Source organism: Salvelinus namaycush, chromosome 1 (genome assembly GCF_016432855.1).
Source record: "Salvelinus namaycush isolate Seneca chromosome 1, SaNama_1.0, whole genome shotgun sequence".
In the NCBI taxonomy this organism is placed as follows: domain Eukaryota; kingdom Metazoa; phylum Chordata; class Actinopteri; order Salmoniformes; family Salmonidae; genus Salvelinus; species Salvelinus namaycush.
In genome coordinates, this window is record NC_052307.1 from 21,697,479 (window position 1) to 21,710,701 (window position 13,223).

The 13,223-nt window shown below is 43.3% G+C and overlaps 1 protein-coding gene across 1 annotated transcript in view; it reads right to left on the bottom strand.

The window, feature by feature from the left end:
• Positions 1-3,030: 3,030 nt before the first annotated feature.
• Positions 3,031-13,223, bottom strand: part of LOC120065031 (nuclear receptor corepressor 2-like) — a 193,882-nt gene continuing 183,689 nt past the window's right edge. Inside the window, exons 40-47 of the mRNA XM_039015724.1 lie at positions 10,600-10,733; positions 10,100-10,284; positions 9,187-9,315; positions 8,846-8,985; positions 8,679-8,732; positions 7,140-7,352; positions 6,673-6,840; positions 3,031-6,504 (exon numbers count right to left, since the gene is read on the bottom strand). Coding sequence (XP_038871652.1) covers positions 6,323-6,504; positions 6,673-6,840; positions 7,140-7,352; positions 8,679-8,732; positions 8,846-8,985; positions 9,187-9,315; positions 10,100-10,284; positions 10,600-10,733 — 1,205 coding nt within the window. The 3' untranslated portion in view covers positions 3,031-6,322. The remainder of the gene's footprint in view (positions 6,505-6,672; positions 6,841-7,139; positions 7,353-8,678; positions 8,733-8,845; positions 8,986-9,186; positions 9,316-10,099; positions 10,285-10,599; positions 10,734-13,223) is intronic.

A 13,223-nucleotide genomic window follows, 5' to 3' on the forward strand; every position in this document is an offset into this window, starting at 1 on the left:
GTTATAATCCAAAAGTGCTTCGAAAGAAAAGGAAAAGCCGCACTCTAGTAGCTCCGATGCAATCATTTTTTCACCAATGTTGACAGCAGCAGTCTAGATTTTAGCATAATCCGAAAGTGCTCCATACAAGAATTTACAATACTATTCTTCACCTCTGCTTGGCTTTGGAACATTCTCAGCAAATTTACAGAACTTGACAAAAAAGTTATTTCTTGGTATTTCATTACTTTAACAGAAGGTTTCCTAAAAGTTCAAACACGGTTACAAAAAAAAAAAAATGGTAATGTTCTAGGAACATTCTCCAACTGGTTTAAAAATAGTTCAGGGAACGTTAAGAAATAACGTTCTTCTGTGAGAATTTCAGTACTAAAGCATAGTGTTTCCAACAGGTTTCCTCATGGTTCTATTTAATGTCAGATTCTCAAATTGGTCCAAGAACATTAACAACGTTCTTTTGTGGCAATTTCAGTACTTCAGCATAATGTTTCCTCATGGTTCTATTTAAAGTCATGTTCTTAAATTGTTCTGAGAACGTTAAGAAAACTTTCCATAAACACCACAAGAAAACTTTAGTAACGTTCAGAGAACTTTCTAAGAACGTTATTTAAAAACATATACATTCCCTTCTTAGCATCAACAAAACACTAATTGGCCACACCTGATCTTAATGAGTGCTTGTTTCCTTTGAAATGGAGTCTGTTTGAATCATAGAGAATGATAGAGGCCACTATTGGCCAAAAGGCCGTATTAGCATAGGCAGCACCATTGAGGGGTTCTACTATTTTAATGTAGTTAACTGGGTGAGACTTCAACTTCATTGTCTGATCCCTCCAGGTGAACCTGTTGGAGTCATGTCCAACTGGGTCATCAGGAGGGATAAGCCAATCGTGAATAAAATGGACTTCAAAATGGAGATTGCCTCAATGGTGCTCCCCATGCAGTCACAGATGCTATAATGGCACAGATACAAAGATGAGTCCTCTATTTATCTCTATGGTTTGAATATATTAAAATGAACAGCTTGTATTTGTAAAAGAAACATGACATGCTAGCTCCCTCCTGGTGCCGCAGTGGACTAATTCCATGTAAAGAGAACAGAAGATTATAGGTTTGAATGTCACCGATGCTGTCACACTAAAAAATAAATGTGGAAATTAATTTCCGTATGTCCTATCTGTGCTTGGAGTAAAAAGTTAACCCAAAATAAGCTAGCAGTGTTATTAAAACTCTTATTGAATCATCCACTGAAAGTTGTTAATAAAACCTCCAAGGAAAACGTTCACGGAACCAGAGTAAAACATTCTTAGAAACATAAAAATGCTGCAACATAAAAATAAACGTTCCCAGAACAAGCAAAATGTTTAAAAAAAGAACGTTCAGTTTTACCAGTCAGGAAACGCATGTCTTTGTTAGCACAACTTCTGGGTATTGTTCACAATTAACCCCAGGGGATTCATAGTTCATTAACTCATAATTGCTGGACCTCAGATCACTGCATTTAACCCCCTCATTAACCACTCATTTGATTGTCAACGTGACATTTCTTCTCCTGTGTTTTATGGTACTTTGTTTACTGTCAGCGAAGCTGTGTGTGGCAAAGCTATGCAGGCAGCTCATTGTCCCAACCACCACATCCAATAATAAGAGTCTAGCACCCACTTGTGGCGGCTGGTTTCCACTGCATTATATTATGTGGTAGCAATTTAGACTGGGATAGTTAATTTTTCTAAAACTAGATCAGCTTTAAACATACACTACATGACCAAAAGTATGTGTACATCTGCTTGTCAAACATCTCATTCCAAAATCATGGGCATTAATATGGAATCGGTCCCCCCTTTGCTGCTATAACAGCCTCCACTCGTCTGGGAAGGCTTTCCACTAGATGTTGAAACATTGATGCGGGGACTTGTTTCCAGTCAGCCACAAGATTTTGGGCGATTAGGCCTGGCTCGCAGTCGGCGTTCCAATTCACCCCAAAGGTGTTCAATAGGGTTGAGGTCAATGCTCTGTGCAGGTCAGCCAAGTTCTTCCACAACAATCGACAAACCACTTCTGTTTGGACCTCGCTTTTTGCACGGGGGCATTGTCATGCTGAAACAGGAAAGGGCCTTCCCCAAACTGTTGCCACACGGTTGGAAACGAAGAATCGTCTAGAATGTCATTGTATGCTGTAGCTTTAAGATTTCCCTTAACTGGAACTAATGGGCCTAGCCCAAATCATGAAAAACAGTCCCAGACCATTATTCCTCCTCCACCAAATTTTACAGTTGGCACTATGCATTCAGGCAGGTAGCATTCTCCTGGCTTCCACAAAACCCAGATTTGTCCGTCGAACTAACAGATGGTGAAGCGTGATTCATCACTTCAGAGAACGCTTTTCCACTGCTCCAGAGTCCAATGGCGGCGAGCTTTACACCACTCCAGCCGATGCTCGGCCATGAAAACCCATTTCATGAAGCTCCCGACGGACGAACAGTTCCGAACAGTGATGACGTTGCTTCCAGAGGCAGTTTGGAACTTGGTAGTGAGTGTTGCAACCGAGGACAGGCGATTTTTATGCGCTTCAGGGCTCCCACTCTGAGCTTGTGTGGCCTACCACTTTGAGACTGAGCCATTGTTGCTCCTAGACGTTTCCACTTCACAATAACAGCACTTACAGGTGACCGGGGCAGCTCTAGCAGGGCAGAAATTTGACTAACTGACTTGTTGGAAAGGTGGCATCCTATGAAGATGCCATGTTGAAAGTCACTGAGCTCTTCAGTAAGGCCATTCTACTGCCAATGTTTGTCTATGGAGATTGCATGTCCGTGTGCTCGATTTTATACACTTGTCAGCAATATAGTGTATTTTCGGTTCTCTCCTGAGATCCAAGATAGCTGTTTGCATCATATCTAGTCTTTTTATTTTTCCACCTCTCAATTTAAAATAGTCTTTCTTAAAATAGGCTATTCAATTGGTGATCATACACATTTGCAACAATGTAATACATGGCAATCAAAGTATACAGAAAGACATGAACAGCATCAGTTTCAATGGCAATAAGATTTTTATTTAAACATTAAGGCAGTGTTTTTGTTACACTGCTATCCACAAAGCTTGCTGGTGGGCATGTAGAATTAAACAGTGTGAATAGTTGTTCTGTAAATACCAACCTTGCAGCAAGCCACAGAAATATTTACATCTCTTCAGTTCTATATACAATCCTGGCTATTATACAGTGGGTTATAATTATTTAAAAAAACAAATCATTACGCACAATACGATTGTTCAATGTCAATGCTACCCCCCACCACCACCACCTGTGGACAATACAGGGATCGTATCGGCCCTTCGATTAATTTGTTTTACGTTCGTTTTGAATCATTCCTTTCATCACAAATGAAATGCTAACTATTAGCATGGAGAGTGTCATGACCATAATCAAAGCAAGCGGTGTAAGAACAAACAGAAACGAGTGAAAAGCAGAAATCATTCAAATACACATCAGTACATTTAAAACAACTGATTATTCTCGTTTCCTCTGCTATTTATTTAGCCAACACATCTGGATATGGTTTTGTCTTGTCACGTCAAACTTTACTGTCACTTTGCTCTCTCCCAATGACTTCATGAATAGTCAATTGATATACAAGTGAAGACACAAACTATCTTATAATACAAAGCTGGGGTTACCTTGTAGTTGGTTGGGTCCAGTTCCAAACTTTTCATTTAGCTGCACCTTGACTGATTAGATCTAAACCATGAGCAGTATAATAGGTAGCCAGAGTAGAAACTTGATGTAATCCAGTGAAGAGGAAGGAGAGTGAAAGCTGTCCAACTGTTCCACGTTCATTACTAACACGTCTCCATCATGACTAACTCAACTCCCTCTTAACTAGTGGACAGGATAACACACTGCAGTGCAGTCCCTCTAAACAAGTCACACTGAGAACAGCTGTGCTTCTCTGGCTTCAACAGTCAATACAAGCCATGGACACCATCACACTCAATACAAGCCAGGGACAACAACATTAAAATGGACAAAAACTTAATCACACAAATGTAACAGTAACTTTTGGACTGTTTAAACCTCCTTTGAATCAGGACCATGCCAGAATATAATACCTTTCACTAAGGACTGAGGGTATGTTGCCTGAAAAAACAAATTGGGCAATGTTTATATGATTGCCTTTCAAACAGCACCCTTTTTACATCTTTCTTCTTGGCATTCACCTTTTATATGGCTATTGCTTAGCCTGCAAAGAGCAAGAGGACATTCAACTTTGACCATGTCGTTGCCCATTGTCATGGTAACCTGATGTGACAGCAGCAAGTTCTACAATCCTCAGACAGAATACACTGCTTTTCATTTCTTAACATTCACAACAGTAAGTTAGCAGCTCCCATTGTAAATCATGTGTAAGTTAAGCGCTAAGGCTGTGACAGATTTGGACAAAAAAAAAGACATCAAAAGAAGGACATTTCATCTGCTCTTGGTTTCAAAATTTCCCTGCATAAACACTTATAACCCTGGCATGTAGAAAAAAAACATTAAAAAAATGTGCGTGTCACTTGGTAACTACTACTGTATATGTAAAATGAATGGCACTTAACACTATGAATCTTAGAACTGTACAAAATCGGTCTAGATAAAAATGTGCGTCTGGCCTGGTGAGGCAGAGCTCCTCTTCCTCTAGACAGTAAAAGTTCAGAGGTCAGACCGTCACAACAGGCAGCTCCTAGAGACAATAGGCATTCCATCCTAGAGACGGACTTCCAGCTGGCCAGCCGGGGCTCACACTACAGCCACAGCCGGCACCACCATGGTCCAAGGGGCATAGAAACATAGATGGCTTTTATTTGTCACCTCTTTAATGCAAGCACATTCCAACTCTAATGCCGGGAAATTTGCCCTAAAGCAGCTTTAAGGTTGGTCTCTAGCCGCACTAAGCGGACTAGGTAATATTTCACTAGCTGTGATTGTCACTTGAGTGCGGGAACACTAAATCATGTACGTGGCAAGACCAAAAGAAACAGATGTTAAAGGAGGAGGACGCTTCTATTAGTAGGATTCTACACTCTTCTTGAGTCCATTCTCACCTGCCCGAAACACACATTCTTAAAAATGCCATTGTGAACAGATTGACAACTAAGTGCTTAACATCCAAAAACAGTCTCAACAAACACATAGACATGATTCATATACAAAGATGGGGAAAGTGTCACTTGTCTCTTAGTGCCATCCATCACACTCACAGTCCACTCTCTATTGGATGCCTGGAGAACATACGCCGCCACCGTTCTCCAATAACATTTAAAATGTATGATGACATCATCAGCAATGGACAGCATGTATACCCTGTTAACCAATGATATAACCCTCCCACGTACCCCCCAAGATAAATCGTTGCAAATAAGAAACAATAACTGACACCATCAAAATTCACCATCAAAATTACTAACGGTCTCAGCTCACTTTCAAACACAAGACTGGACTGACTTGATTTAAAAAGGAGAAAACTAAATAACACACACACACAAAAACAATGTGTTTTTTCCCTCCTGTCCATCATCTGATAGTGGTAGAAATGCACCGGCCGTCTGCACAGTGTCCACTGTAATGTACTGTACTCTACTACACTATGGATGCCATTTGCCTGGCTACCTGCCTGTCCCTCTGCACAGTGACATGGGTCAGTGAAGGAGTCCACTTCCCTAGCAGACCTCTCCATGCAGAGCTCTGTGTGGTTAACTCCGTGTCCATGGGATCATTGGCAGAAAGAATGAGAGATCGAGATGGTCAATGGAGGCAGCAGGCTTCTCTTGAAGCCCTGCTCACAGAGCCCAGAGAGTAGAGCAGGATTCCTGTACAACAGAGGACACATCCATCCTTGTCCAGGGCCAGTGAATCCATCAACAGGTCAGATTAAAACACATGAGCATCAGACTATGTGGCCGTATCAAGTCCCATCCACAATCCGTAGAAGACACTAGAAACGTACACAAAAAAGTGAGTGAATTGATGTGTCCGTATTGATAAGGCCAGCAAGAGGGAGGGAAAGCAAGTAAAAAAACAAGTGATTTGTCCTTTAGAGTAGTCCTGGAGTGAGTGTATACACAGAAACACCAACACACACACACTCACTGAGCAGCAGTGTTTCAGCACACCACCATCAACGCTTGAGATGCTCAGTCAGCAGTGTGAGATGGGAGGCTAAGAGGTCACTCCTTTCCTGGGTGGAGAGTGTAGAGTGGGGTGGAGAGTGTGTGTGTGTGTCTGCAGCAGCAGTGGAGGTGGTTGATAGTTGGCGGGTGCTGTTCTGTTCCATGGCAGGGTCTCTCACTCGCTGTCAGACAGGGTCTCGTACTGAGAACACAGCAGGGGCTTTGGTTCCTCCTCCCAGGCCCGCCCCTGCCCCAGACCCTGGGCCCCTAGCTGGCCAGAGGAGGGGGAGGGCGCTGACACCGGCATGCCACCGGGGAAACGCATGGTCAGGGGGTTACATGGGAAGGGAGTGGGGCCTGCAGGAAGAAGAACAGCAACAATACATCATTGAGTGCTGACCATGATGCCATGGGTAGCAGACTGCAGTACACAGGGTTTAAAGGTACATCTGAATATGAGCAGTGGGGGATGAGATGGTGTAGACGTGAGAGGTGCAGTATGGGCAGGGAGAAGGGGAGCCGTACCTGTGGAGGAGGGCCGGTCCTCCCAGACACGGTTGATGAGGGGCGTGCGGCGGTTGGTATCCCCCTCAGAGTGGACAGAGGAGGGTCTCTCCCCCCCTGACAGGCCCGGCCCGGGGGATTTGGCCTTCCGCCCGTTAGAGCGCCCGCTACCCTTTGGCTTCCCCCCACCTGCAGGCAGAAGAAGGGAACAAAACACAGCCCTGTGGTTAATTGACCAATTATATCCAAATTTATCTACATACCAGGTTCCATACATCTGAAGTTACAACTGTGAGAAACTAGTCTAACAAATATTAATGAAGTAGCCTAAATACAATATTTCATTTGTTATACATACATTACGGCTTCATAATTGGAAATAGTGCCTGCTATGAACACCAGTACATATAATGCACAGAGACAATACCCCTACCCTGTAACTGAGTGGAGGCTTATGACAGAGGGAGATTTGTGGGGTAATATCACACCTTGTAGTGAGTAAGAGTCCTCGGTCCGTCCGTCAGCGAGAGGATTAGCGTCATGCACACTGGCAGCCATGGAGTTAATAGCATTGGAGGAGGGAGGGCGCTCCTCGGCCTGGTCATCATACTTGCCCATCAGGGCCTTTCTGATAATGGCTTCCAGGCCTATGGTGTTACCGGATGCCTCAGGAGCCGGGTGGCTGCGGATACTTACAGGTCCTGGGAGGCAAGAGGGGACAGGGGGAGGTTAGAGAGGGTGAGAGGGACATAACCAAGGCATTGAGTAGTGGGAGAGAGAGAGATAAATAGAGCAAGAAAGAGTGAAATAGAATTGAAATGGAAAAGAGCCAATATGAGAATGAGGAGACAGGGAAAGAAAAGGAAGAGGAGAGAGAAAGAGTGCAGTGGAACAGCAGAGGGGAAGAATAGACCAGGCAGCATATCCTCAGAGAGAAAGAGAGACGCAGATTTTGTCAGTGGGCATTATGTAGGTTAGGAGTCTCCAGAGGAGAGAGAGGGTGGGGTGTACTTTAGATTACACCCAGGATGTAGCTACTGCTCTCCAGTCTCCTGTGAGTAGCCTAGCTGATGCATAGTCATAGTCACCAGAGTTGGGGAGTAACTATTACATGTAACGGATAAAATATATATTTTTAATTTTTTAGCATCCCTTACAAGCCAAAATATTGTAATCAGATTACAGATACTTTTGAAAAACTAGACGATTACTTCTAGGATTAGTTTTAAATTCAGAAAGGATGTTCGCGGGAAATATTTTCCACCTTTCTGTTTTCTCAACGACATTCAATCCAGCATTGAAAAAAGGTGCAAGTTTGTTCCGCCGGAGCGAGTCTGAGCACAAGTCAGAGACTGATGACACACCAAATGGGTTTGATGGATCACAGGAAAAAAACAGGAATAGGCTTTTGTAGGCTACAGTCCAAGCTATGTCTTCTAAAACTATTTGGCTAATCTATACTTCCATAATTCCAAGTCCTATTCTTGAAGATCAAGGGGTTCAATTAATTGGAATGACTGGCAATCTGACAGACTTTGGTTTTTAATGTAAAGATATCATTTAATCGTATTATTATCTGTAGTAGAAAGCGATTGGTTAGAAGAAGCCTACATAACCAACCCATAAAGTAAAATGTAACATCCATTTATGGCCAGCTATGTAAACTTTAACATGATTTATCCTGCAACAGATGTCGTTCAATTGGTAATATTATTTTATCTTATTTTAATGTCTTAAGGGGAAAGTAATTTAAAAGTAACAAAGTAATCCGATTACATTACTGAGTTTTGGTTATCCAAAAGTTACGTTACTGATAAACATTTTGGACAGGTAACTAGTAACAGATTACATTTAACCTACCCAACCCTGAACACATAACAGCAAAACTAGCTAGCACAGTCCATGGTGCATAAATCACAGAAAAACTAGGACTTCTCTAAGCACGTTATACAACAGCATTGTGGTTGAGAGTAACAGTAATCCACCTCTCACAACAAATATCCCATGGTAATTAATCTCTATCTTACCTGCAGTGGTAGAGGCAGGCATGTTGAAAATCTCTGTTCCTGGCTGGCCAGCATCTGTAAATAGAAACATTATATTTTTTAAAGCATATTCTCTTTGTCAATGAATATAGTATCTACAGTACTACAGTATCAATGCTGTATGCGGTCACTGTGGGGGTGGGACTCACTGAAATCAGCGTCACTGCCGACCACGGTCATCTTCTTGATCATCTCCTGTTTCTTGGACTTGACAATGGCCGAGGTGCTCTCAGTGAGCTTGCTAAAGAAGGCTGGGGGCTGGGTGTTGGGAGGGGAGCGAGAACCCATGCTGTGGGGAGACATCCACGTCTGGTTAGCATCAGGAGAACTACTGTACTACACACAATAGAACATACAGCCCAACATTTTTACCAAGAGTTGTCAAGAAAATGTGTTAACAATAAGGAGTACATAACTAACATTGTGAGTTAGAGTGATTGAATGACTACTAGCTGTGTGAGGAAGGGAAGGAGGTAGGGTGAGGCCTTACCCCTGCTCTCCCTGCTCGTTGGGGTAGGAGGCCCCTTGTGTCTCTGGTTCAGACATGGCTCCTGCAGGGGACACTGGCTCAATGCCGTCTGCAGACATACTGACAGGTGATGCCTTGGGCTGAGGAGACCTAGGACACACACACACTAATAAGCCACTGGAGTATAGTAGTTAATATTCAACTTCTACATTTCCACATGCTGGTAGATATATTATACATAACATGCTGACCACACCGCTCGGTTTACGCCTGCGAGCGTTGCAAAATAAATGTACACATACATGTTACTCAATCATTGCATCCAAAGTGCTCGCGCTCGTCAACGAGCCTCGGCCTAGCCAGGCGCTAACATAGAACCTCTCCCATCTCCTCGTTGGTGTTTAGGAGCATATACCCACGTGGGTGACGGAAAGCTGAACTGAAGTCCACACTCCAGTCCAGTTGGTGGTGGTAATGCACCTTAAAGTTGGTTGCCAACCGCCATATAAAGTCCAATGAAGAAGAAGCCTGATGGAGGAGAGATTACTAGAAACTAACTCGCGTTACCCTTTTATCTGTGGATTAATTGTCTGAGTAGAGGACCTTGTGCATTTCAGGTAAAATAACAACCCAATGCTTATATCCCAGGACAAATTAGCTACCAACAGCAAGCTAGCTAAATTGCCATGAATGTTTAATGCTTTTAGACCTGTCCCCAAATTAATATAGTTGGTTCAGAGTTAGTTTTGTTAGTTCAACCTGCGTGTCTTGGTCGTGTCTGGATGGACAAAATCAATATGTGCGCGAACGTGAGTCAGCATGTAAGTAGATATATTGTACATAAAGTAACCTAACGTAGCAGGCGTAAAATATACACCTGACCGTCGACCCCGCTAAGGGTGTACATGAAGTAACACACAGTCCTGGGCCATACCCATCTCGGGTACGTTCCCCTCCTGTCCCCTCTGGAGTGTAGCGAGGTCCCTGGCTAGACTCCTGGGAGGCAGGCAGGGCATGGGGAGCGCTAAGGGGCCGGGTCAGGTCCAGGACTGGGTTGCTGTGGTAGGACTGCTGCTGGGCCTGTTGGCTCTGCCGGGTATAGTCCTTGGTGATCACCTCCTGTTACCCACACACAACATCACAGACACAGGTCAGACACAGGTCAGACACATGACAGGCAGCAAGGAGGAAACCTACCTACTTCTAGTGACTTCTATACTCCCACATCCCCAACCCGTTCAGCAAGATCTTTACCTTCCACTTGTCAGCCCCCAAGAAAAGCTCCCCATTTCATTTCTACAGAAGACTTTGATCTGAGAAGAACTGTATTGAAATCATCCTTATCATGGTAAATGCAACACTGATATAATACAGTAAAATATAATACATCTTTAAGATCAATATGAACACCATGTCATTAACTAGGGGGCTTACGCTGATGTGCTGCGCCAGGGTGACCACCCTCTGGCTGCCTTTCGTCAGGGGGGATTGCTGGCCTGGGGACAGCCTCTCCTCGGAGGGAGGACGGTACGGACCGTGCTGCTCCATGGGCATCATCTTCTGTTGAGCTGAGTGTCCAGGACACAGCCCAACACACACAGATTGCACACAGGGGTGGAGTCATACAGAGCGCGAGCGAGTGCACGCACACACACACACACACACACACACACACACACACACACACACACACACACACACACACACACACACACACACACACACACACACACACACACACACACACACACACATTAAGCAGCACCACCAGGTACACAGACACACACAGAGGGGACAAAGAAGGCAGAAATTCAGTTGCTTGGGCCAGTTTGAATAGAGGCAGCTTACAGGCAGAGCTTGTTATAAAATAAACAAAAACACATGCATCATTAAAAAATGTCTTGTTTTCAAAACAAGTCCATTATGTGCACTGCTGACATTGTGCTCGGTAAACATTGCTTGACATCTGCTGTGTATAAGAGCGCAACAGAACTTTCCCTTCTGCAGAAATCCTGTCTCTACTATGGGTTGTCAGCCAGTGTGTTGGATTTGACAATCTACTTTAGATGACTATTGACTTATCTCCATATTGCACTCTACTCAAAAGGAGAGACGCACAAATCTGAAACCCCAAAAATCTGACTAAGAAGCTAAGCGGTGACATAAAATGGTCCTTAAATTGATGCGCTTTGAAGAAATGGTGCCAAATTTAAGGACCACCGAACACTGCTGCTGCTTTTCACTCTATATTTATGATATAGGCCTAGATTTCAGGAGATCAAATCCTTTAAAAGTGTGCTAGCAACAAGTGTGTATGCTGTAGTAAAGTACCAGTTAAAATGGACCAGGACGTTCTCAGACAGCCCTAGTAAGTTCATTGAGGAACTATTTTGAGGTCATTCTCCCAGGGGACTTTAGGGAGTGCCCTAAGCCAATTTGACTAATCTCTGGCTTTCATTACAGAAACTGTGCGCAATGCGCATACAGTGTGTGTTGTGCTCTGGAATTGTTCTGCACCAGAGCATTCATCTTTGGAGCAGCTGATGTAAGTCAGTCCACCCCTGGAGGGCAGCATAGTTCCCTGGAGTCCCACTGTGTTGAAGACACTCATCTGTTCTACTGCTAGAGCTTAGGAACAACATGACACGCTCTCTTCGACTGTTGCTACCATCTCTCAGAAAATAGTGTCTCCGGTCCATTTGAAATCCAGCTTTATAGTGGACTACTGTCTTCTCTCTGTAGCATTGTGAATGTATTGTTTAGCTTTTTCCTAATAGACAATACTGAACATGCAACAGTATAGAAATATATCACAGTCTGTTATACCACAATACTTCTCTGAGCTTTGCATGCACACACTTGCCCTATATGCATGTCAGAAATATTGATGTGGCACATAGCTTAACAAGTGTAAAAACAAGATCAACATTTTTTTGTGATGGGAAAAGTCTGAGGTTTTGTTGAGGTGTGCGTTGAGTGGTTTACATGTGGAAAAATCTGCATAAATTACAGTGAGGCATAATAAGGGCATGCAGATACTTTGTGGCCTGAAGATGCAGCACCCCCCCCACCCTGGATCTTTTTTTGGGTCTCACCACCACCCCTCAAGCCCTCTCCCTGCCCCCCACCTCGACCCCCCTCCAGTGGAAGAGCAACACTATCTGGAGCCCCAGGGAGGGTCTGTCTGGTGGCTGGTGGGGCTTCAGGCTAGTGATGCACTCTGGAAGGCTCGCCTGAACATTTCCTACTACCCCACTCACACTGGTTCATATTGAGAGAAGCCGACTGTCACACACCACAGAAGAAAGCTTAGGTCATTTAGGTAATCTAGCTAGCAATATTCTGCCTTACTTCTGGCACATTTTAGGTTTTGTGAGGTGAGTCTGTAAGGAAGGTGTCATTACTAACTATTAATCGAATATTAACAGAATTACTACAATCCTAATAAGCATACCAACATTACATCTCATAGATTAGTTTCTAATCTGGAACTATCAAACACTACAGGTGAACTAAGTCTGCAATATGGGGGGGTGCCACATGGAAGACCGTCATGTCCTGAAATGAAAATAAGAAGCAGCAAAGGATGTTATGCTTAAATTTTCAATGAACGATACCTTAAAGGGCACCTAGGATCTTTCTCTTCAAGGAAATACCAATTTCAGTTCTGTATTTTTGCCATAATAATGGTCTATACATAGTAATTCAATAAAAACGAGCTGGATAATTTGATTTATCCAGCTCGTCAGGCGCTTTCATCTCCTTAATATTCTGTCCATATCTAGTAAGTCAGCTCCAGTTTCTGCTTTTTCTTCTGAATGTCAAAACGTGTTAAATAATAATATTAGATGTTCAAGTTTGGATCTTTTTTTTCTTTTTCAGAGGTCACCTTTGGTGGTCTTCAAGTACCCACATTTAAAAAACAAATGACAGTTCTAAGTTACATGGAAAAAATGTTAAAATAGTATAGTGTTGGGGAAAAAAACGAAAACATGTAAAAATGAATTGGACTGATTTGATAATGCCAACCACCACAGCGTGCAATATGCCACAGACGA